Raw genomic sequence first — 26,945 nt, forward strand, 5'->3', positions numbered from 1 at the left:
TCTTTCTATCATGGGAGGTCCCAGACTTCTGCCTAGCCTGCTTCTCCTGGTCTTGCACAAATAACGTAGCTCTGTAGTCAGCAGTGGGTCAGAAGATTCCTGTTGGGTTGGGAGTTCAGGGTAGTGATGCAGCACTACTGCTGTATGCTGACAAAAAACTGTTCCCTCCTCCAACTGGTTTAATAGCAGCTGGTCTCCTCAGCCCCATGAGGGCTGCTGGCTTTGCAGCTTGGGCTACCCCAGATCAACTAGAGGTAGAACTATGTTTTCCTGTATAAGTCTGAGAAATCAGTTTATCTGCGATGTTTTGCAGAATATGGTCTGACAAGAAAGGTAAATGTTCTGCGTGGTAGCTGTGAGATGATTTGAGCACACTAATGTTTTCTGAGCCCTAGAAAATAATCCAAGAGATGTGACTGTTCTGCAATTAAGAGGGAGAAAGTGCCGAAGCTACATACTGACTCACCTTTTCTCTGATATACACCCATGTGTGCACAGTATTTAGGAACTGAGCTCTAGATCCTAAGCTATATCCTTTCCCTTCCCTTTCCTCAAGCCACTCCACTTCCAGCCTTTCATAATTTGGACATAGTTTGATTCTGATTCAGAAATCTGAAAAGGGCCCCCTCTCTCTTGCATTTGTGGGGCTCAGCAGGGAGCTCAGTGATCAAACATTTCTGAAAGCAAACCATTTGCAGAGGTGAGAGACAAAGGCTTTTCTGTCAGGGCTACAATAGAGGGATACCTGCATGTTCTCCATCATATCTAGCAGGGAGTAGAGGAAGGAGAATGCCTGTCAACCCTCATCTTCTGTAGATGTGCTAGGAGCTGGGAAAGGTGCTTGTTTTCTCAACGTCATCAGAAGACAGAATGTTTGTGTGTGTGTGTGTGTGTGCTGCAAGGAATGTGAACATCATACCAGAATTCAAAATTATAGTAAATCATAAACTGAATGTGATTTAATGATGGTGTCAACAACACCAACAAGCCTACTTCCTTTTAGGGATTGCAACAAGAGGAATCTTTGTAAAAGAGTAGACAATGCCCATCTCTGACATTAACCACTAGATTCTGTTGCTTAAATGAGGATGGAAGGGGAGAACAAGAACATGGTGTTAAGAAATATGATCCATGTTTTTGTGCTTCATTAGAATAGGTTGCTTAAGAATGCTGTGTTTTTTCTGTCAGCAGAGATTTTTAAAGAAAAGTGAAGTACCTGTCTATTAGACTAGGTTTGCTTTATCTTGTCTTGTAAGAAAGATGGACAAAAATGACTTCTTTCAATTTGTATGGACTACATTAATTTTATTCCACCTTTGTGGGGAAACTCCCCAGGTTAAAACTATTTCTGCACCCTGCTGTCAATGGTGTTCCTGTGCGTTATGATTCATGCAACTGCACATACAGGTCAGGTAAAGAGGAGGGATATAATGCCCCATATTTCCCTCTACCCCAATAGCAGCAAATTCTGTGATCGTTGTCCTGCAGAGAAGTGATAATTAGGTAAAGAGAAAGCACGATAAAATAATGTAGCATAAAGGGTTTTCACATGAATACAGATGCGTTACTCCCAACCACTGAACCTATACTTTATGAAAATCATCATGCACTTGGTGCCAGGAGCACTTTCCTAATCTCACGCCATCTGTGCATCTGGCAGAATATTATACGAAACTCATTTGTACATCCACTTGGGAGCATATCCTTCCTATTAAAAAAAAAAAAAAAACCAACCCATTTTTAGATCAGCGGAAGATACTTACCAGCGGAAGATACTAGATCTCAAGCAGACTACTGTTCAGAGAATTAGGGGTTTTTTCTTTTTTTATTTCTTGGGCTAGAGTTCTTATTTTTCCAAAATGGCAAAATGCAGATACCAACATACCAATAAGATAGTGCTGTTCACAATATTTCCAGCTTTGGGAAAGATTTTAACAAAAGTGTTTTTTTGGTCTTAAAGTGTATGGTGAACAGGAGCATAACTCTGACAGTCATGATGGTAGTGATGTGAAAGAAGAGGTTTATTTTTCCCGCATTAATTCTCCTATGGAATGATAGCGTGCACATTGTATTGAACCCTGGCAGTGGGAAGGTAGGATCAGCACAAGAGGGATCACCACTCTTTCATCTGTTTAGAGATAATTGTATATATAATAAGCTAGGATCTTCTAGCATGGGAAGAACCTCTGCATAAGGATATTAAAGAGGTATATACCACAAAGAATAGCTTTGAGATGGTGAATTAGGAAGAATACTGAACATCACATATGAACTAGGGACTAGTAGATAAAATGATCTAGGATTGAGTTTATAATTACAGGGAATAAAATGATGCAAGGTAAAACTAAACTGTGGAGGTGTTTGTTGTAAGGTGCTTTTAGGGGCAAATTCACAGGGGATGGGTCCATCAAAGGCTACTAAACATGATAAAGTTCAGGCTCAGGGATCCTTATGCTGTAGGATGGAGACAATATCAATCTATCCTTATGTTGTTAAATTATTTTCCTGTTGGTCTAAATAAACCTTTGGGTTGGCCTGGCCTAGTACTGCCATTCTTATATTAGAGACTGTAGCTTTGCAAATGAATACCAAGCTCAGTATCGTGTATGTCTGCATTGGCTTTATATATTCCTTTTAACGCATGCAGTCACTACCTTTTGTCTATATGAGTTTTGTACAAAATAAAAACACTTGAGTATTTGCAGAACAGTCCCTTTCCCAAGTATCTCTTTCTGGGTACTATATAAAAGAAAGAGTAGACTCTTGTGACTGACCAGAGAGTTCAAAGAAGATGTCTGATCAAGTGGACACAGGTTATCTTTATATTGGGAAATACCAATTGTAATTACCTTAACTATTATTTTTGTGCAGTCAGAGCCTAAGCCGTTTCACTGTCATTTAGGATGAAGCATTCTCTGTTTAAATGTTTGAATCTACAGTACAAAGGTAGCCCTCACCTCTATCCAAGTGTGTTTAGAAAGTGTGTGATACTTTGCAGAAGATACTTAATACCTTTCTAATATGCAGTCATCATCAGTTTGATAAAACAGAAATAACTATCACGTAAGTATTGCAGAGGCATGATATTGGAAGTCTTCAGCAGTTCTCTTTCTCAGGGTTGATATTGAACATGGGCAGGCATTATCTCAATCTACTGATGCAGAATTAATCAGAACTCCTGCAATCTCACTTCTCAGCTGTACAGTATTTTGCAGTACATCATGCATTAGATGTGTTGGTGGATTCTGTGCATCATCCTTTTCACCTCTGCAGGCAGTATTTGACACCTGAGGATGCTGCTGGGTGGCCACAATCAGTGGGAGGGCCAGGGGAAAGTGAAGGGAGGAAACTGCTGTTCCTCCTTCCCTCCCAACACCCGTTCCTTCCTCAGGAGTAGCCATAGGCATCTTTACTTGACTCCCTCCTGAAGGAACCTGAATAGATTGATGCCTTTTAACTTTTTTTGATGTGAAGTAGGGAAGGTGAGAGGGAGTAGAGAGAAGGGGTAGGGATGAATATTACAGAAGACTACAGTAAGTTTAAGTTTTTACTAATACTGACAAATGTTAATGGTTTAATTTGTTAATGCCAGGATATCATGAGCTCTTTAAACTATAAGCTTGCTTAGATTTCAGTTGTGGGGTGGATATTTAAATCCTGGGAGGGAAGCCCAAAAGTTCTGCAATGTTAGAGAGTACAGTTACTTGCTAGGAAAGACCTTCCCTTTCCGCATCTCCTATCTCCCTGCACCTTAAAAGGTAAAACACTAAAAAAGTTTAACCCACTAGAATCTGAAGAACAATCATATTTCAAACAACTACCATAAATTTGTTCAGCTTCTTTTCTCCCTTTCCCCAGATCTCAATTATGGCAGATGAGCAAAACACCATAGGTGCCTCACACTTCCTTCATTTGTCAGAAATCTCATGGCTTGTTTCGCACTCAGGCTAGCTTGATGTTAAAAGTATGTGTAGTCTTCTAATTTATGGTTACAAGTCCATATTATCTTTGTAATCCCTGTTGTCATGCAATAACAATCCCCATGTAGGTTCAACAAATAATTTCTTGTAAGTTTACTGATAAGAAGAAACACATCTTAAGGAATGAAAGAAAACTTATTATAATAATTGTTTGTAGGCGTTAAATGAAGACCATTATAGAAATATATGTGTAACACTCTATTAAACCAGAATCTCATAATAAGGGATGGATAATGATAAAGCAGCCTATACATTTTACAGCTCAGAAATTAATTTCTTAGACTTTCATCATTCAAGGAAATCACATTCCAATCACTGCTCAAGTGACATGAGTTTTCGTACTTACAGTAATCTCCTGTATTGACAGTACATCAAAAATAGTTCCCTGAAGAATAAGGCTAATTTTCTAACCCAGTCAACCCTCACTTTGAAGTCTGGATTGGGATGGTGATGGAAAAGTTTCTGCAAAGGTTGAAGTACTGAGCCTTAAAGCATTCTTTATTCTTCCAGTATAATGATGGCAAATCTACCATCTCTCCTTTCAGTCTTTTGAAAAAGTCCCTAAAGAAGAAATAGGCAGTTTCACCTTGCTGTGCTTAACTCTTGCAGTGCCTTTCCCTTCTAGATCTTGTCCAAGTGCCATTAATCCTACATGACATCTTATTTCAAGCTTTTGATTAATATTACAGAAGTGAAACTGTTAGCAAGGTATTTTGCTCCCAGAAGTAAGTTTCTCTTGCATACATAATAGGCTCTTGTTAAAGTTGCTTAATGAATTGCATCCAGTGTTTGAAGAGGGGAAAGTATGTAGGGTTGGGTAGTCCTTGCAATACTGAAAAGGTGGGATATGCCTACCTGTGGTCCTGTTCAGAGGCCCCACGATGCCTCTACCCTTTTCCCATGTGAGAAGGTTCTGCAGCCACTTCCTGGCTCTTCTGAAGGTGCTGAGGTGCTCATGTGCTCACTGAGTCCTCCCCTTCCACTGCTGCCCTCACCCCAGCTTTGCCTTGCTCTCTGCATGCTGGCCCTGATGCATCAGCAGTGTAAAATCATCAGCAGTGACTGCACCGCTGGGGTGTATTCTCTGCCTGCATCAAGGAGGATGGATGAGAAGAGGTGGTATGGCCTTTGTGATGATTTGCTTTGTCTCTGCTGGACTGTCTCCTTCAGCTGTAACTTCTCCACAAAATCTTCAGCTGTTTGATTTGTGATTTCTTTGCTCTAGCAGTGTCCTAGCATTCACTGAGGGACACTATCTTCAGATGTAATACAGAAACAAATAATGTAGTCTTGTAAATCATCACCTCTAAATATTTAGATGTTTTATGAAGGTGTAATGACACCATGAGCTAACTGGGTGTGTGTTTTAAAAATTACTTTTTTTTTTTTTTTTTTCACCTTCCAAAATGGAAATTGTCATTATCTTCATCACTGGCCTACCCCTCTCCATGCTGCCTTTCTTCCCTGCTTTCGCAATGACCTCAAAATGTCCATAATTAAGGATCGCTGCTGTACATCGCACTAGGGTTCAAGCAGGTGTATAACAGCCAGTGCCACTCATACACTGGAGCATGGAGTATTTGTGGATGTTGTGTCAGTTGGATTCACTGGACTTCTTACATGAGCACTACATCTACCCTTCCGGTTCTATATGAGGCTGCACCTAACTTGGTACTGTTATTTCAGTGGGGGAAACAAGGCAGAAATCAAACAGAAGAACCATAATAACTTTAGTAATAAATAAATAAAATTCAAATCAGCCCACTCCATTAGCAGGCTAGAATCTACCTGCTATCACTCTGTTGCAAATCTTTTGAGTCTCAGTGGTTGGAGACACACAGATAATTATTCAGGGAGAAGAACCTCTCTGTACTGTGATTCTCTGAAGCACCCTGAAACTTTACAGTCTACCAATACAAATAATTATTTTTGTCAAAGTTCACTTAAATGAAAGTCAATATGGATAGCAGTATGGGTTCTGTTCTTTCTTTGAGGTAACTTTTGGTTTTGCTGAAGGGCACATTAGATATGCAAAACCAAAAGATGATCCAGCATCACAAAGAAATGAGTTCTTAGTTGGGTAAGAAAATGCTAACTGCCACAACTTCCAGTCCAAGCAATAAGGTAGAAAGCAGAAGACTGCCACGCTGAATGAATTAACTCACTTGTAGTAAGATGCTGAAGACACTTCCTTGCCAACTTCTGACAGCATATATGTTTTACTGGCTGTAACCAACATTCAGTTGTAGAAAATCTATACACTGGCTCTTATTTCCATCTCTTGCATATGTATCTATAAGATGGGATTCTAAAGACAAAGATACATCTCTTGCGTATGTATCTATAAGATGGGAATCTAAAGACGAGATACATGTGAATGATTCATAAAAATACTAGATATTTAAATGAGCAACAAAATATTTAGGGAATTCCTTGACTATCTTCAGTTTAGCAAAAATGATGTTAATGTCTGGGGAATGTTATTGGAGACAATTGTACTTCACAGATGAGCACTTTTGGACTGCTGGAGAAGAATAAAGAAGCCCACAACATGAACATGCTTATGCCTTATGAAGGAACTGAAAGTATAGGAAAGAGTCAGTCTGTTATAATACACTGACTGCTTTTTGTGGGATTAAATTGCCTAATCAGCTCCCAAAGTGCTGCACCTGATATTTCTTTCCACTTAGGCTGAACATAAAACATCTGGATAATTGTGTGGGCTGCAGAGCTGTGTAAAGACAACAGTTCCCTAGTACTCTTTGCAGGGGTAGAGTATTAGTCTGTCTATCTCTGGCCATGGAGGTTCCCAGAAGAGTTAGTGTAGTACTAAAGGTTTTAAGGAAAATATATATTACTTGCAATAAGATTCAGAATCCTTGTGTTCAGCCTGAAATGGTTTTATGGGTAGTAAAAATATAATGCACTTACCTGCATAAACTGATATGCATGCTGACCATCCCCATTCTGCTTTAGTCAAAATCTGTTTGCAAAATGATGCTTGGAGTTAGTTTGAATGAATGATGTGATCTCCAACACTTCAAACAGCATCACTGAAAATGTAGGAACTTGATCATGACCTGTGCTATATTCTTTGTGGGCATTGTCTGTAATGAGAGGTGTGAAAGCTCCATGTCTCGCAGAGCTGGCTGCTGAAACAGTCAAATGTCAACAGCGGCAAATGGCAGATGTACCAATCTGGCTATGGCAAGTGCCTGGCTTCAGCGGGGGTGATGCTCTGGAGAGACTCTGCTGGCTCCTGCATGAGGCAGGCACTCGCAAATTGACCAGGAGTCTCTCTTCTCTGCAGCTCAGTTCCTCAGATACTGACATTATTTTAGCTGCTTAAGCCTCTGTAGGATGGTATCCCTGAATGTTACATACATTAGTCTTTCAAGTGTATATAGAGAGAGGAAAAAATAAAAGGGGGGGGGAATGCTCTAAACCCAGTCAAAACCCTCTCTAAATTAATCCTTACCTTCCTTACCTCAAAGCACACTGGTCAGTGACATCTGTATCCACTCTTCCTTTCCTTCTTGACAGGCTGATGTTAGACAAGCACAGTCCTTACTGCAGAAGCTGGCTAGGGGAGCAGGGCAAGGAGAAGGAGCAGAGTTGTCCCAGAGCAGCTCACTTGTGCCCAGTCCCTATGGCACTGGCTCGGGAGGTCACTGGCAGGCAGCTTCCCAGCCCCACTGGCTTGGGGGCAGTGGCCATCTCCACTGAAACCCCTTGAGATGATCTGTTGTTTCAGGCTGTGCAGATGTTTTTTGTTATTGCAATGTAATGGCGCACCATAGGTTTATGTTTCAAATCACCCTGAGCAGTAGCACAGAAACTGGTGGGAACCCAGTTCTAGCCCTAAGGCTTTGCAGTAACTCTGATATGGTACCTTCCATGTAGGCACAGGTCTACCAAAATAATAATATTCTGGGAATGAGACATTTTCAGATGTGAGAGAAATAAATAACGGTGGGGAGGAAAAGTGTGAAAAAAGGACAAGGGAGATAGGCCTAAGGCAGTTACTAGTCCAAAAACTTGCATATTGTGGTTCAGCTGGAAGACCTTTTGTTGTTTATGGATTTGCTGAGATTTTCATAAGATCAGTAAGTTCCAAGTAAAGGCATTTCAGCCCTTGTTACTAGCCTAGTGACAAGGCAAGTCTTACCTATTATTTTTTTTTTTTTTTTTCCACTGGAAGAACAAGCATTCCTTTATAATATCTCACAGGATAGTATAAGGAGGCTTTGCTGGCTCTAAGTTAGTGCATGGTTAATGGTAAATTGCAGAACTTAATTGGCAGATGTTACTGATGCAGCAGTCTGAATGCTTCTGATTACTAAAATTTAAAGGCTGGCATACTGCTCCAGCTGTGGTCAACATTGGCAGAATGAATGGACTTCACATACCTGATCTTGCTCTCTCACACTGTATTGACTGTTGGAATTAAGAGCAGAGAAGAAAATGTTAAATGTTCACATAAAAGAGAAGCGCAACAGGCTTCCAGTAATAATCTGGCAGTAACCATGGTTTTAAAGTCAAATAAGCATGTAGCCCCTGAATGAGCAGAAGCACTCCTGAAGTGCAGTTGTTTTTATCTGAAGAATTATTCAAATGGCATTATGGAGTTTCTCATTGAATGTCGAGATGATTTCCAAAACTAGCATTTTCGCTCTGAACAGAGAAAGGGGAGAGAAAGCACACTGCCAAATCTGAAAATACAATCTGGAGTCTGAATGAGTGCAGGGTCTGTCTTTTCTCTTTTGCCTAGTAGATGGCCAAAGTTAGAGCCTTGCTTGCATCAGTTTGTTCCTAAAGTTGTTGGTAATGTCCTTGGTGATTCCAGCTCTAGTGCATGGTAATTTTTTGACCAGGTGTAAACCGTTGGACTGGGTTGGTACACAAGCAAAAGGGAAATAGATCATCTTCCCTTGTGTTGGCTCTTCACAGCTTATGACAGGAAGAACACAAGGGTTAGAAATGAAGACTCAATACAGAAATGAGGGATATCTTCTCACAGTGAGAGTTCTTAATGATACTTTCAGGATTTTGAAAACCTTCAAAAGCAGCATTATGTTTTTCCATCACCTGACAGACATTTTGAGTAATGGAGGATTAAAATATGAGATGAGTACATTAAGGAAATTAATGTACCTAGGAAATTAAGTCAAGAAAGTCTGAAAAGCATCTCTGGGTTGTAGATGTGTGTATGTGTATTCAGACTGCTCAGCTCCCTTCCATGCAGGCTAGGCTGTTACATCTTTGGAGGGGAATAGCAGACTAATGTTCTCCTTTCTGACCCTGCAGACAAGCACAAGTGTAGCTGACATGAGAACAGGAAAAGGGCAGGGTTTCCTAATGGGGTAATGGCATAATGATATCTTGCTTTGATCAGAAAGATACTAGGCATTCCTGGCCTGGGAGCACTGAGTGCCAAATGTTGTTAGACACTAAGTGTATACACTCTGTGCCATCTGGGACATGGGCTTTAGGAAAGGGGACACTCTTAACTGGTGTAAGCTGCTACCATGGTGTTGCTGAAGTCCTGGGGCAGGTAAAGTTTACGCTGGCTGATGATCTGCCTGGGTTCATTATGGTGGAGGGATGTCTAGGATTTCATTTTCTATGGTACTTTCACCATACCCGTCTCCTTTTCCCCTTAAGAATCAGTCAAAACAAAGCCCATTTTAAAAGAAATGAATGTAGAAAATGTGAAACATAAGGATCTTTTACAAAGCGTCTTTTACAGTGCTGGGGACATGAAACAGGGCAGTGGAAGATAAGCCATTATGTATGTTGAGGAAGTCTAAGAATAAAGATTATAGGCAAACAGTCTACCTTTCTTTACAAGGCCTTGATTTACATCCCTGAAATCTCAAATTTAGCTATTACAATGAAGTCCTGTTGCACACAGAGCTGACTTTTTATCACCACTTAAAATCTAATTAATCCGTATTGAAGCACAAAGATTTCTGTTGTGTTTTAGGGTGAGGGGTCATAGAGCCCTCTTTGTTCATCCTCAGGCTTGTAATCATCAGGCATTGGGATATAATTTTACCAAGCAAATTGGAAGGTAACAGATCAAACCCTTATCGGAAAGCCTAACTCATGGTTTAGTGAAGTCCTTCGTCCTTTATGTGAAACTTTATATTTGTGAAGAACAAAAAAGTGTTTCAGAACCTACAAAGGGTTAATAGCAAGGGCTTATATTTGGGGCAGCAGAGAATTAAAGTCATCATAGCTTCCACCATCACTCAAGGTAGCCGTTGTTACAGAACTGCTGGGGAGACCTTCCTCCTCACGCTCTTAAGACTCTGCTCTTATAATGGCCTTGGTCTATCGACCAATGATGCAGTTAGGTGGCATTCTCTTCTCACTGTTGGGATGGGTCCTATCCTGTCTCACTACCTACTTACCCCAGTGGAAGAACCTTAACTTGGAACTAAATGAACTGGAGATCTGGACCATGGGACTCTGGCAAGCTTGTGTTGTCCAGGAAGAAGGGGGAATGCAGTGCAAGGACTTCGATTCTTTCCTAGCTTTGCCTCCAGAGCTCAGGTTTTCTAGGATTTTGATGTTTTTTTCCAATGGATCGGGGTTTTTGGGCCTCTTGCTCTCGGGATTTGGGTTGGACTGTTTGAAAATTGGTGAAAGACAACAGGAACAAAAGAAACGGCTGTTGCTGTTTGGAGGAATGCTCTTCTGGATATCGGGGATTACAGCTATTGTCCCAGTTTCTTGGGTTGCCCATTCCACAGTCCAGGAATTTTGGGATGAGAATATACCAGATATTGTTCCCAGGTGGGATTTTGGGGAAGCGTTATTTGTTGGCTGGCTTGCTGGATTTTGTCTTCTATTAGGAGGAGCCTTACTTAATTGCACAATCTGTTCAACTGAAGTCCATCCATCTTCGGTCCATTATACAGTAGCAGAACAGCAAGATCAGTGTCAACACTTGGAAACTGAAACTAGGCCTTAAAATTGAAGGTTTTAAGTAGTACAGAAAGACTGCCCTATCTTTTTCAAACTCTAGTGCAAGCCAGAAGCTTGTTCCAGTAGTAATTCAAAGGACTCTTTGTTACCTAGCTGATTTCCTAAATTTATGTCTGTTTTCTCCATAATTGGTATTGGAAGGTGGTATGTTTTCTCACCTGCAGAACTGTTTAAAACTTTGTTTCACTGCAGAACGCTGACATTTTCATAGACTGCACAGAAAAGGTGTGTTTGCTTTCTCACTGCACTGTAAAATCCTGAAAATGAATATGCACGTTCCCTTACAGCTTGGCTTTTAACCAAAGTATGCTTCCTTTTCATATGCAACCAATTAAATTAGCCTCAAAGCTGGACTCCCTGTTGCAATTATCCACTTACCTAATGCAGTGATGTACCAACTTGAGTGTTTTCACACCCTAAATAGTCTAAATACATGCATTGCATCAAATTGTTTTTCTGTGTACTTGGAAATGTTGTGCTAAGAAAACTGTAGGTTTCTGAAATTCTAGCAAGCTTTGCAGATGTCTTTTCGTGCATGGGGTGTTATGAGGGGGATGCTTTTTATCAAAGAAGTTGTGTTTTCCCAGTCTAGCACCTTAAGCTGCCCGTACAAGTTATTCTATGCATTTTTGGCACCTGCATACTTTATGCACCAAAAATAGGCTGAGAAATGCTGCTTTAAGAAAAAATATTTAACCTGTATTGAAGAAGATCATGTATTGAAACATTATGCATGCTATCAGAGGTTCCTTAAACTCCATTCACTTACGACACCATGGTGCTCTGAACATCTAACCTTTGACTTCAAACACATTATATTTAACAGGCCACAAAGCAGAGAGCTTCAGTTGCTCTAAGTAGAAATGTATCAATGTGGTATTAAAACTTAGTTTAGTAACAAACTGTGAGATGCTAAAATTAGCAGAACTGTTGTAATACTTTAGCAGACTAATGGAAAGCAAAATGCATGCTTTTCTTAAAAAAACAAAATTAGTGAAAGGTTTGACCAGCTGTGGCCATACCCTTCAGCTACTGGTTTACCTTACTACCTCCCTATCCCCCAAACACTGCACATGGAACCAGGCAACACAAAGCAGGAGGGGGAGGAGTATTTCATGCTTTATAAAGCATTGTTTTAACATTTGCTTATGTTCAGTATGACAAAGAATTGAGCAGAACCATGACTGCAAAAGCAAGCAGTTTAGTGCTGCTGTGACTGCTAAAAAGGAGCTTAGCCCAGACACAGGCTATAGTGAGTTGAATTTCTGTTGTCTGTACTAGGATGGATTTTTAACTGGTACCTCTAACTATTTACCAGACTGGAAAAAAATCTCAACTTAGACTTAAATGTACTGGAACTTGGACCATGGGACCCTGGCAAACCTGTGTAGTTCAAGATGTAGGAGGAATACAGTATAAAGATTTTGATTCTGTCCTAGCTTTGCCTCTAGAATTCAAGATTTCCAGGATTTTAGTATGGACTAGGACTTCTGAGCCTTGTGATCTCTAGTCTTGGTTTGGATTGCCTAAAGATGGAGGATACAGAGCAGAAACTAATGAAACAGCTATTACTACTTGGAGGAGTACTCCAGGGGATGCCTGGAGTTCTCACCTTAGGCCCTGGTTTCTTGGGCTGCCCATACCAGGAGTCCAGAGATGAAGACAACCCAGAGATTATGTCTGGATGCAAAATAGGGGATGCACTGTTCAGTGGCTGGTTTCGTGGAATTTTCAGAATTCTAAGGGGATGTCTGCTCCTCTCCACAATCTGCTTATCACCTGACTATCAATTACCCCAAGCAGTATGCAATGGCAGATATGCAAGACACCCACGAACATCTGGAAATTGGAAACAGAAGACTCTGAAAAGGGTAGATACCAGGTTTTCTTGCATTACAATAAGAATGATCTGCTGGACAAGTTACTGTTTACAATCAGGAGAACGGATTGTTTTTTACTAAGTAGTTCCTTTTAATCTCTACTTACCTTCAATTTTAATTATATTAATTGATGAGGTATGGAGATCCAAGTCAACACTATTTCTCCAAAATCTGATGAATTGCAGATTTTGTTTTGGTAGTTTTTTATAAGGATAAGTGAGTATAAAATTTTTAATCTCTAGGCATTGCATGGAGAATTGACCATATTTTTAAATAGCAGAAGTCCTACTGGGACTGCATTAATGTATTTTTTACAAAATTATTTACAATACTTTTTTAAGCCCTGAAACAGGTTGTAGTGCCAGTTCAACATGTGTTACAGAACCCTAATACAGTACAACGCTGAATGAAGTTCCCTGGACCTGTATTATTTACAGTAAACTAAATGTTCTCAAGACACAATGGCATGTAATACAAGATTCCCCCCCCGTGGCTCACAGTGGAGAAAGAGAGAATGCATCCCTGCACACACTCTCTCTAAGGAAAGCCAGTATTTCTGAATGATAATAACACATTGTCCAGTGGAGATTTGACCATGTTCATTGCTACTGCAGTTTTTACTTAATGAATGTAAAGAACTAACTTCAATTCAAGAATCTGTTCTATATAACTTACCCTAAGACTTGTCAGTGATTGATGTGAACTTTATACAAATTGCAATGATTTTACATTGACAAAGCTGTGGCAGCCATCTGTTTCTGCAAAGAGCATACAAAGATAGAGAACAGCAATAAAAGAATTAAATAAAACACTGGTCTGGAAAAGAGCTTTGTTAAAAAAATGTATTTTCCAATCACTGAAACACATGGAAAGTGCAGAGACAAGTTAATCTATGTGACATACTTGCATCCTTTTACAGACAAAATTAGAACAGAAACACATTCAGAATATAACCTGATTAAATATTTAGTTCAGTCCTGAGCATTTGATATTTAATACAATATAAACATAGCAATAGTACAAAAAAAATCGTAATTATTTGATTTGTGTTCTATTACAATTTCTGCTAAACTTTGCTCATTTGGCTAAATATTCTTGTACCAGTAATATTTAGATTTTGATATATGCAACTGCAGTGAAATTGGTACCTGGAAACAGAACTAATTACACTTGTTATACCCTGCTGTGCACAGTAAATTCCTCTTCAAGAGCAATACTTAAAATTTTAAACCAATGGGGGTTTATTGGTATGTGTGATTTTTAGCTTATTCTAGTGAGTGTTTCAACTGTGAATAATCTGAATTAGTAAAAAAACCCCAAACTCCAAACCCAGAATTGTTAAAAGCTGCCTATATATATATGTTGAACTTTACCTGTTTGGAAAAAAGGGAGCATCAATATGTTTGTGTCTCATTTTTAAATGAGATTTGCAAGCTAAAGTCAGCAATACTTAAATTTTGACCTCACCTCATGCTTACAAATCAGAAGGTAATACTTTTTTTTTTTTTTTAAATTAGCTCTTTCTCCTCACATATTGAATAATCTGGCAAGAATTTAGACAGCTCAATGTTTTTCACAATAGCATCCTTAATGTAAAATATTTTTATGGCCAGAACTGAACTATATTAAACAGAACATAAATAAGACTGTAAATAAATAAAAGAAAAATCATAAAGTACACCTCTAAACATAATTCTACAAACAACTTATATAATCAAATTAAGAAGTTGAAACTGTCAACCTTCATTTCACCTCTACATTAAATAATTCCAGATTTTGTTTTTTTTAAAATTGACCTTTCAAACATGAATGTTATCTCAAACCCAAGAAACAAAAAACAAATGAGGCATTCATAAAGGATGTTCATCAGTCATCTTGCCCAAAATAGCATATCTGGCTATACATTTAAGTGAACTGATATATGTGTGCATAAGAAAACCCTTGGGTGTTACACAGACCTCTCATCACAGAATTGTCACTTTGAATTTAAGACAGCTGCTACCATATTGTGGTTATATTTGCTTCCATTTTCTCACCAAGTAATTATAGCCTTTTTGAAAGACAAAGTCCATGCATATGTGGCTTGTTGCCTGGGGAAGAAAACTTTAGCCAGTGAATTAAATAAATCTGAGTGCAACATATTAAGTAGAAAATGAAATACTTCTGTTATCTGCAATGTCCACCTACTTAGTACCCACAGAAGAGAAGACGCCAACTGCTTTTACCAAGAGAGGCTGCTTAAACACCTACATCTAATGTTCTGGACTTCTAACAGAATGCATCCAAGTTGATGCTTCTTCCTAGCAGGCTGCTTCGTGTAAGACAAATTTGAAACATGCTGTTTACGCCTAAACCTGGTATCCTCAACTACATACAGGGTCAAAAATGTTATTTACTGTACTGAAATATGTGAAGACTTCTAGTCGGGAGCTTTTATTTTTTCAGAAAGGGTTTACCCTACCAACAAGACTCCTGATATCTGAGTTAGCATGTGACATTTTTCTCCTGGTACAAATACTTCAATGAAACATCTTCCTATCTGTAAACCTAACAACACTTTTACGTATTCTTAGTTGGCAGTGAGACAGCCTCTAGGACAAAAGATTAACATAGAGAAACTGTCATTTTTAAGCGTACAGTGGATATAACTACTCCAATTTCAAGGCTGGTATTATGAATGTGATTCAACTTCCACTTCAGAAAGCAGCTGCCCCTTTTGGTAGTCTCATAATAAGTTTTTAGGGTTACTTGTCTGCCTTACCTTTCTCACTCTCCCGCAGTTGCAAGAAACCTTTTAGTGCAGGTTAAAGTACTGTACATTCACAAACCTAAACGCCAAACTCTGTCTCTTCCTACAAAGTATTAAAAAACAAAAACAGAAAAAAAATCTGTTTTCAGGAAAAAAAATTCCAATGTGGGTGATGAATCTAATTAGCAGCTGTTGTGAGGCAGCCTTGATGTTTTGGAAAGGAGCTTACGCTTGTGGTTAACTTTAAACTATAAAAGTCACACTCTTGTACAAAAATATTGCATGGCAAAACAGCCATCTTCACAGTCTGCTCACATGAAAATAGTGAAAAGATAAACAATCTTCTGTTGAACATAATATTTCTCAACACAGTGCAGTTCAACAGGATACAAGCTTAGTACTGCCTTTGTTCCTTTGATCCATCTTTACAAAATAAAAACACACATGCAATACATACAAACTGTACAAAATCAGCATCAGTATACCAAAATTAATCTACTTTGGTTTTCTGGTGGTTGTGTGGGTTTTGCCATTTCTTTTAAGCATACAACAATTCAATTCACTATATTTTACAAATAAACATATCGATAGTGAATGTAAAATAGAAGATCTTTAAAAGCAGGTCACTGGAACTACAAAGTTCATCTGAAAAGAGATGAACAAGTGGAAAAACACTTCAACGAAAATGCATAATTATACATCATCAGCTGGAAGGGCTGGTATACTGATCTTTGCTCTTGTGAAGTATGCTATCTTCTCCCTGAAATTAGAAAAGAAAACAAGTTATTATTTTACTATTTATGGCATGATTCCAATGTAATCTGCTGTGGAGTTGTTAATGTTACAGCACAATTCTTTAAAATATAGGTTTGGAAATTATACAGTGAGCAAAATACACAGAATTTATTTACAACAAATGTAGCACTCTGACATAATTCCCTTCTCAGGCAGATTTATGTAAAAAGCAGATGCAATTTAGAAAATTAAAAAACATATCAATATTTCATTAATAACTACAATGATGAGACTGAAATATTGATCTAGTCACTGACTTTTCCATGATGATACTTTGGGAGGTGTGAGGGGTGTGTGTAGAGGGGATAAAAAGGCAAAATAAAACACTTTATCCTGACTTGGGAAAAGGCGTGGGGAGATGGAATATGGCTCTGAGCAAGACTCAGAGAAGCAGAATTTTCAACCCATTCTCTAGTTGCTTCCTCTGTGCTGTTACATTCCTGTCTCCTATGAACTGAGAGATAACTGAAGCATAACAAGTTTACACAAGCTTGTCTGCCAGCAGCCTAGAAATCAGATAAGTATTGGGGGCTTAAAAATTAAAGCTCAGATGGGTCATTCTTCTTGAGAGCTTCAAAAATTCCTCTGTGTGATTAGTCGGTGAGGCCACAGCACTGTGACAAGTCCAACTAGCAGGGCTTGTACTTTTCAGTCATAGGAGGTCGCTATTTGTCCAGTAGACTAAACCATGTTTTCCACTGGAAAAGCTTGAGTTCCCATCAAAAACAGTAGTTCAAAGCAAAATCAACCATGTAAACTGGATTTCTCAGCTAGTTGTGTGGTCATTATAAGATAAAAGGAGAATGGAGCCTTACGATACCTTTCTTGCAGGGGCATGATGCCTTGAGCACTATTACATGTCTCTGTAGATTTGGGCAGCAGTCTGTTTGTAATGACTTTTACATGACCAGCACTGAATAAAACTGTCTCAAGACTTGCACAGAAAGTGGAAACTGTATGAAGATGCTCTGCATTTGATACTGAAAATAAATAGCTCGGGTGTAACACTTCCTTGCTGAGGAACCCCTTTCCTTTCTCTCTTGGTTTGATTCTGCATCACTTACCACAAACCATAACTGTATGTGCCTCACAGGCCCCTATTTGCTTATGGATTTCTCAAACTGCTCACAACAGACTGGGCTAAAAAAGGAAAAAGTCCTCAGATTTATTAGCAGCTGACTTAATTTTTCTATACAGGAATCAAACTTTAAAATCATGTGTTGTGACAAAACAGATTAAATTGTTTATAGTACTGTTTCTATGTGGAAGAATAAGCACTGTATTTTCAGTCAACAGTTTTGTTTATTTTTATACAGAAGTGTAGCCTTCAGGCTGTTAGCCTACCACTTACTGTCCAGCCTTTTAGGAATTTAGACCAGTTAGAATTAAGGTTTGAGATGCAAAGTGTTCATTCTGGCTTAGGCTAAGCAAGAACACTTGATTAATTGCTTTATGTAATCAGTTGCTGTTCTTGCAACCAAAAGGAGAAGGGAAACAAAAAGGAGGAGGGATTCAAGATCTTTCTTGAATAATCCGCCTCGAGCAAGGCACAAGCCAGTGGTTAATAAGCTTCCTGATGAGATGTATACTGTTCTGCTTCTCCTTGAGGGGCTATATGCTTCAGGCACCTGCCATTACTTAAAGCTCAGTGTCAGTCTACCATGGGTCACACCCATGCTTGCCCACAGCAGATGCTACACAGAAGTCTGAAACTTTTCCCTCTGCTTCCTCGCCACCGCAGCTCAGCTGACACATTGCCACTTCTGCCACATGGGCAAGTTACCAAGGCCCATCCTCTGAAACTCCAACTTTGAGCTATGTCAGAAATGTATGATGTTTCTTGCAAGTCAAAGGCTTGGGGATTTTTGATTAATATTACAGGGCATATCTGATTAGATATAATTCATGTTACTTCACTCCATTAAAAAAAGAGCATGAAAAGCAGAAGGCCATACCTGAATGACTGCACCTGCAGTGGCACTTTCTGGCTCTGCTCCCGTAACCGGCATACATCCTTAGAAGCTTTCCTCATCAATTTCTCAGCACTTAAACCTTGCTTCTGTTCATCTTTTGTCTGCTCAGCCTGTAAATGATAAAAATAACTATGTTTTGCTAATAATGAACAACTACTCATTCTATGTCAGGCAAAACAGTTTTAGGCTTATGGCTGGACTCTATGATCTTAAGGTCTTTTACAGCCTAAATGATTCTATGAAAATCTCTATACAAAGGGTCAGCAAGACAAAAAGACTGATATCACAAGACTAAGCCGTGGGCAGAAAATACGAGCTTTTTCTAAACAAATAAAGCCCATGCCAACACAGGTGGCTACTAGGTGTTACAAATTTTGATCAGGTATTCCATAGAGCTATAGACAATACCTAAATTTGTATGAACAAGTGTTGTCTGTCCAAATATCTTTTTAGATTTGTGAGCCAGGGATTCTCTTCCCATCTAAAATACTTCTATTTCCTAATGAAAGCTCTCAGGAAAGTTGCCTATACCTACTCTACAATGACAGACAAAAAAAAAAAACAAAACGAAGGCATGCTCTTCAACATACACTTCCAAGTTTTGTTGATTTTGCTAGCAAAGTTAATGTTCATGAACTTTTGTGCTTTTATTCATGACACTACACTTGTTTTTCATGGAAAACTCTGCATTGTAGAGGTGTAAAAGCCAAGGCAACACCACTAGTAACAAGATCAAGGATCTTTATTGATGTGAACATTGTTGAGCAGCTACATACCCACCAGTAAGTTACAGTATTACCATAGCTCAGTATTGTTGGCTCTATTCCATGTTCTCTACTGCCACATCTACAGGACAGCCGCAGCTGTACCATCCACCATTTCAGTGATAGAATGCTCTTAAGAGTTGTGGTTTGTTTTTCAAAAATAATTTGCACAGCAGCTCTCTTTATGTAGGCAGTCACCTGGATTTGTTTGCCAAGTGGCCACCACTCATATGCAGATGAGTCCCATAACACACATATTATCACCCCCATCATGTGTGGGGTGCATGGCATGGGCAATGCCACCTTGTGTGTGCACTTAGCTTCATTTCTAGACTGCAGGGACTGTCAGACAAATGTTATTTACTGTATTTTGAATTCTTTCAGCCATCAAAATTTAACAGAAGCAGTTCATATTCTTGAACAATTAAAAAAGTTCTTTAGAGGTTAATTTTTAGTGCTTAACTTCAGGCACTCAGACTTGAAAATGCTCTTCTGTTACCTCAAATTAAAACACACACCCAGGCCAGAAATAGCAATCTTCGAAGCTGGTTTGTAAGTTAGGAGTCCATGTCTCCAGTTCTGAATTCAACCCAGTAGACTCCCAAACAACAAAACTAACTAATTCAAAAAAGTTAGTCCATGCTATCAGTGTCATAATGGGTATATAGAAATCTGTTCACAGCAGGATAGTGGTACCCTCTGTTGAAATGCACTCCAGTGTTCTATATGACAGTGTTTTTACATGAAAGAGTACCACCCGCTCAGAAACTCACTCAAAATCCAGTCAGCTTGTACCGCTGTTAACTTCATCAGTTCCCAACCCCAAAATAGCTATGATTTAAAAGTGAAATTAATCTGTAAATATTGTTTTCCTTACTAGTTCGTGAACATAAATTTGCAAGCTACAACTCGTAGTGTCTTAATTAATTTTACATATGTCACTGGCCATATGTTTTATCAGCTCCCCTAGTTAATATTTATAATAAAAGCACTAAACATACAATAATTCAGAGTTTTCTAATTTTATCTTTTCCCTAACCATACATGATATTCTTGCGCCTATTGCATCTCAGGTTAATAGCAGATGACTTATTTTCATACTCTCTATTACCGTATACTCCTTTATTTTTAAATTACTTTAATTTTTCAGGATGCTCTCAGAGGAACTTTGATTTCAGCCCAATGTCTTTAAGAGCACGTATGTGAGATGGTATGTACATGACCAAGTTTATATTTACATCGTGTTTCTTGACTCATTTATAAAGATCGTCAATCTTCCATCTATATAAAATATAGAAAAGCCCACTAATACATTGGTCATATGTTCAATTAGTGCCAAAAACCTGGGACTTATCTGCCAAAGATAAGTGTCAGATAGGAATCTCTGTATCTGGACTTACCTTCAACGTGAGGTAAGACACACATTCAAAATTAAAGATGAAACACTAATTTCTGTCTTGTTCTTCAATTTTTTTATATAGTAGAATGAAAGTTGATCTTAATAAAAAAAACTTAACTGTGCTAAACACTGTAACACTGGCACAAGGACATATTTGTGGCATTAATGACATCGTTACAGATTACCTCTACATAGAAGGTGTACTGAAAAGAAATAAAGATGATATTTACAGATATTTACAGGAATCCTTTTTGGACATACACAAAGAGGAAGTACTTCAGAGGACACTAGGTATCTGAAAACCAATTTATATGAGAATTTAAGACTCAAACTTTGAAATACCACATGATTTCTCACAAAAATGCCATCTAAACAAGAGAAAATGTTTCGGGTGCATATAATTACCTACTGTTTTCCAATCTGCAGGTATTAGTGGGCTTTACATACTTGCACTTCAGAAGGTTGTAGGAAGGGGAGGGAAGGTACGGAGTCTCTGTATTTGGCTTCAGAGTAAGTGTGTGTTAGCAAGCAGCCACTGATTTTCAACATCCCCCATATCTGTGGTTTCATTTTTCACTTGAGACTTTCTCAATTTCTCTGGCACTTCCAGCTGCTGCATTAGTCTGCACAATTATAATGCCTACAGGATCTAAAAAATTATCTATGACAATGTTCTCTAGGCTGCTGTGTTTTGCTAACCCAAGAGGAAACACTGACAGCAGAATACAGCATTCTCAGGGTTGTTTTGCTCCACAGGGGAAGGCTGCAATGATTTTAGGGGTAGAAATATTATAGAAACTTTCTAAGTGGTCTTCAAAGAAGTGGAGTGGCTGTAATCATTGTTCTGACTTTCTGCTTGGAAAGAAGGACTTTAATGCTGTGCTGCAGCCTGCATGTATTTTAGGAATGTATATTATTACACTTATTCCTCATCACAATGTGTTGATCACCAGCACCAGGGATATAAATATGACAAACCTATCTGCTGCCTTGAAAGAGCCAATTGAAATAAGAAAGCACAAACCCAAAGAGATTAAATGTTGCAGAGACATACTCTTTTCTAGTGGAAACAGCTTGAGTAGGAGTAGTTTTAAATTAAATAAACAATTTAAAATTATCATTTCTATCCTGCATCCAGCATTAGATATAAACTATGAACTTCTAAATAAATTTAGCTATGCTTCTTTCATATAAGCTACTATTTTTACAGGTTAAAATTTAGAAAGATCAAATTCATACAACGAATTCACATGGCAAAAAAACCCAGTTACACTGCGTGATGTTTAAACATTGCACTGTCTTATCCCATTTTGCCCAAGGGTTTTTTCAGAACACTTGTCAATGCTTAGCCTAAACTCTGCTATATTTTATAGCCATTTTAGAACTCCACTAGCTACAGCCAACAGCAGATGCCAAGGAAAGAGAGACAAAAAGACAGAGGACAGAACAGGGCATAAACATAGAGTTGGGAGAACATACTGGGAAAAAGTTTTGTTTCCTAAACTATCAGACAGTCAAGGAGTTTTGGAAGTGATATTGTTACGGAAATGACCTCTCATGGATTTTTTTCTTCCATGAAGTTATTAAACTGCTTTTTGAACCTATGCAGACTTACAGCACTCAATGTTGTGTGGAAAACACTTTTACAGTTTCTAAATGTTGTACTATATGTTTGCTTGCATTTAACCTGCCACCTCTTCAATTCCCTACTTCCCATAGAATGAAAAACAATTATTAATTGTTCTCCTCCACTTCAATCATGATTTTATAGACTTCTGTTGCAGCTACTTAGCCACTCCTGACATGGAAGATGTTTCCTCCGTTGACCATCCTTGTTGATGGTCTTATTATTCACTTTGAAAAGGGGAACAAGAACTTAACAATGTTTAAGTTACAGACATGACATGTATTTATATCAGAAAATTGAATGGTTTTGTTCTAACTTCTTTTCTTAGTACTTTCTGTCTTATTTGCTTTTTGACATCTGCTGATCCCTGTGATGTTTTTGCTGATGTTTTTGTTTCTTACATCCAGAGTACCTCATTCCTAACATCTAACTCAGGGCTCAGCTTTGTCTATGATCCCCTCCCTCCTCTACACAAGACTATTTACTGACATTTAGCTTTTAAAAAACAAAACCAACAAACCAAACAACTACTGCTTACATATTAGGAAGTCCTCTGCACCTTGTTAAAACTGTTTTCCATTTTTACTACTCTGAATAACTTAATTGTCTTGAAAACCTTTATGACTCACAAATAGCTAAAGAGTACAAATCCCTCCTGGATGTCACTAGCAACATCCCCTCATTAAAAACTGTTGTATATTGACTGACATAGATGGGAAAGGGGGCTCCAGAGGGCATCTACTCCAACCTCCTGCTCAGAGTAGGTGAAGCTAGAGCTTCGTATGCAGGGTCTTGTCCGGTTAGGTTCCAAATATCTCCCAACTGTGGAGGTTTTGTTTGGTTGGGTATCTTCCTCCCCTATTAACCTCTCTAGGCCCCTAATTCTAGTGTATGATCACCCTCACAATTTAAAAAACCCCAGTCTCCTCAAAACATAACAAAAACTCCACAACATCCAACTTTTTAATGTATCTTGTTGGAATTTTCTGTACTCCAAATTGTCACTGTTGCCTCTCACTCATTCTATCTTGTTTCTTGTCTTTTATCCACATGAGGGCAGTCCATTACCTTGTGCAGTTTAGAGATAGTGCATATATACTTGTATTGTTTTAAAGAACTTCACATAGAGAACAGAATTTGGCTTTACTTTGCCAAAACTAGAACAAGTATGTCCTGCATAAAAGAAATAAGCCACAGTGGAAGTAATGCCCACATGCCCCTACCACTGCAAATAACGGTCATTGCCTCTCTCTGTTACAAACATCTTTTGGCTGCAAGTTCTGTGCAGACTGCAAATCAGCTGATGCTGAAGGACAAAAAGAATCGCATGTTTGTAGCAGTATGGCTGGGACATGAGAATTTCTAATTAACTTTTAAGTAAATGCTATTTTACTACACCATTTGTAACTTACTTAAAATAATAGAACTTCTACTCTGAATTATTAAAGTATTTAGAGGGCACTAGAAAAATACTACCTCAAATTCTAGGTTTAAGTGCTGTAGTATTGACTAATAAAAGAAATACTGTTTACACTAGGTAGTTCAGAGGTGTAATTACTCAAATGTGAGCTTCTATAAAAAAATCTTTAACATGGTAAGACAGAATTCTTTAATGAATTTATAGAAAAAAGTAGGGGCATATACATATTCACTCACACACTATCTGTATGCTGCTCATACCTGTTTTTCAGCCTGTTTCAAGAGTTTCTGGAATCGTTCATCCTCTAGCACACACAGGGGAAGGTCTGTCTCTCCTCTACTTTTCATTTCCTCAAGCTTTTGTTTAAGATCCCTCAAGGCCTGAAGCTCATCATTCAGACGATTCTGTCTCGTGCGTGATGCCTGGAGGTCCAGCTCCAAGTCAAGGGAAGTGCGTATGGGGCACTCTTGCGTAGCTCTTCGCATGATTGGTTGGCAAACAGGCTGAATTGTTTGGGAAACGTAAGTATAAAAATTATTATCTAGAGAGGCTAGTAGTGTAGTGTTTGTCATAATGCAGTCGGAAAAGCTCAAATATTTTTTGTTTTTCCTTAGCAGAAAGCTGCTATGATGAGATCCATGTCCAAAATATTCATATATTCTGGAATTTTTCTTCAGTCACTAGCTAAAAATAAATGCAAATGCTTCTCCCAAGTAGGTATACAATCGTATATTTGCAGGTTAAAACCAAAAAAAATATTCTGATCCCCAGGACAACACAATGCTAGGAGACCAACACTACACAGACTTTTGCATAAATTTTAACTGCATTACTTATTTTTATAAACATTTGCTTTTTCAAGGTTTAAGCAAACACCTAATGTTACAAACTCTGTAAGCATACATTTCTTTAGTGTGTTTTATATTATTTACTGTCCTTTCACAGTGACTTTTTGCATGAATAAGTAGGGCAGAAGAAGCCATCCCAGACTCTTCAGTATTTCTTTCTTATGCCAACCGTTAATCCTGCTACCTGGTAACAACCCTTCCACAGAAGTTTTTTTTAGTTACAATCAAGATTAAAATATAACTCAATTTATGTAAGAATGAACTGCTTGCAAGAGACATACAATCTTGTCCTTCAATCCTTTTGCTACTGACTGTCAGAATAGAATAAATCCCCTTTACAAGGACATCTGAATCCTTGAAATATCCACCAAAATTTGCTCAAGATATATGTTGCTGGTGTTGACTTTACACAGCGTAAGCCACCTCGGGTCACTCTGTAATATGTGGGTTCTTTAACCCAAGTCCCTTTGACAGTAACAAGCTAAAGTTCGGCAGTAAATGCCATGATGCTGAGCACCAGTGTCTTGCTGCTGGTCTCAGCCACAGCTAGAACAACATAAGCTTTACTGGTGGGGGAAGATGTAGGTCTGAGACACCGCGTTGAGATTTCAACCTGAAACTGCAGGACTACGTGTGGTACTTGCATTGATTTTGCAAATAAAGCATATTGTTTAAGCCATTTGTTATTCCTTCTCTCCCCATACTTTATTTTAAACCATGTCCAGATAATGTAGCACATACCCGTTTAACTCTTAGGCTCCGCCGTTCTGTGGCATTTCTCACAAAGAGAGACTTTTTGGCTAGTGTTGAGCTGTCACTGTCACTTCGATTCAACTGTCAAAATGTACATAGCAAACAGAGATTTAAAGCATATTCATATACAAATACATCTGTATCGATATAACCAGTCAGGAAACCTCAGTGTTGATATACATGTAGGTCATTCTTAGTATAAAGTAAAAATTTTTTAAACTACAATAAGTGTGTCTAAAATTCTATTCCTAAACCAAAGACAACTATTGATCTTACTGAATAGCAAGTAGACTCTTTAGAAATGCAAGGAAGGTAACTATGGTTATTAAGTACTGCCAGATCACTGTCTGACTGCAGGTTATAAACTATGGATCTCATTTACCTGGGGCAGGCTTTTAACAAATTTACTACAGGGAAGATAAATTACTGTAAACATGCACCTGTCCAACAAACAGTATTTTTGTATTATTATTTATAACAGGTATAGGTGTGCCTACAGCTCCCTTTGGAAGCACTTTCTGCTTCTCAAAAATATGCACCACATCTCAGCAGTAGTTTCTTCTTAATTATAACATTAGTTCCACATTCATCAGTGCAGACTGCTTGTTAGATGCATCAGCATGCGTGGTGGTAACCTTCAGAGAAAACAGAAGCGTCTATCTGCAGGATATTTATTTCACCTCTTCAGAAAAGGACAGACAAAAAGAATCATTCTGCTAACATTTCAGTAACCAAAGCTAGAGCCCTAAAGCATGCGTATACAGGACTGACTGGGAGTTGGGGCCAAGAAAGACAACCTTTTGCAATATGAATGCGCCTCTCAAGAGACAAATCTGTGTCTTCACCATGGAGCCACTACTGGGAGCTCACCCCTGGATACACACAGGTGGCTGTCATCACTGATGTTCTTTAAGCACTTTTCAATGGAGATTTTCAAAGGCATCAAGAGACTTTGGGTCTGTCCTTTAGGCCTCAAAAATCTTTGTGTTTGCTGTAACATCATATGAGAGTAAGTGCTTTCTTAAAGCTAGGCCATCTCTTTTGGAGATGCTGCCTGCTTTTAGCTGGCAGCCAGAGTGTACCCAGCAGGTGCTTTCCTCTAGTACAGCACCACATAGCAAACAAGGCTGGATATTCCCGGAGGTGCAGGTTGGGGACTAGGACTGAGGAGACCCGAGTTGTTCAGTCCCCCAGGAGTGGACTACAAGTATTTCTGAAACTGCATAAGATTCATCTGTGTAAACAGGGGTTTTTCCTAGGGTACTTCTCTTCCAGGCAATACTGTACACTATGAGAAAGAATAGTTTATTCAATGTGTAGTTTTTTAGATTCTGGCTCCTGGCATCAGGTACATAGCAGTATTCAAAGCTACAAAAGCCCAATATTTTTCCAGATGCAAAAACCTCAGGAGTTGATACTAACGAAACCATCAGAGCAACTAGTGTTACTTCCTGCCTCAAATCGCCACAGAGAGTAAGCTAAGGCTGTATTTTTTTGCCAATACAATTAATTTCCAGTGTACAGGAATTAACAGGAAGGCTATGTTCTGAATTCAGCCAATAATCTATCCAAATTCTGTAAAGATTTTTACAAAATGATCTGTGTTTCATTCAGGAGGATATATGGAATAGTTATTTAAGTATGTAGCTATTGACTATAGATTATATTTTATTAGGCCAATGATAATCGCAGAGAAGTGATCAGCTTTAATGTTCCCAAATGATTAAGGCAACCACCCTATAACTGAACTGAAAAATAATTAAA

General features: G+C 38.5%; 2 protein-coding genes across 2 annotated transcripts in view; one reads left to right on the top strand and one right to left on the bottom strand.

Moving 5' to 3' along the window:
* Positions 1-10,238: 10,238 nt before the first annotated feature.
* On the top strand, positions 10,239-12,506 carry LOC113479428 (claudin-22-like). Its single transcript, XM_026847330.1, has one exon. The coding sequence runs from the start codon at positions 10,306-10,308 to the stop codon at positions 10,957-10,959; it is 654 nt and encodes a 217-aa protein (XP_026703131.1). The 5' UTR covers positions 10,239-10,305; the 3' UTR covers positions 10,960-12,506.
* Positions 12,507-13,686: 1,180 nt separating this feature from the next.
* Positions 13,687-26,945, bottom strand: part of WWC2 (WW and C2 domain containing 2) — a 100,620-nt gene continuing 87,361 nt past the window's right edge. The window contains exons 21-24 of the mRNA XM_026846991.1: positions 25,170-25,262; positions 23,841-24,083; positions 18,353-18,480; positions 13,687-16,362 (exon numbers count right to left, since the gene is read on the bottom strand). Of these exons, the coding sequence (XP_026702792.1) occupies positions 16,296-16,362; positions 18,353-18,480; positions 23,841-24,083; positions 25,170-25,262 (531 nt within the window). The 3' untranslated portion in view covers positions 13,687-16,295. The remainder of the gene's footprint in view (positions 16,363-18,352; positions 18,481-23,840; positions 24,084-25,169; positions 25,263-26,945) is intronic.

This window comes from Athene cunicularia (assembly GCF_003259725.1).
Source record: "Athene cunicularia isolate RWA chromosome 4 unlocalized genomic scaffold, athCun1 chr4_part1, whole genome shotgun sequence".
Classification (NCBI taxonomy): Eukaryota; Metazoa; Chordata; class Aves; order Strigiformes; family Strigidae; genus Athene; species Athene cunicularia.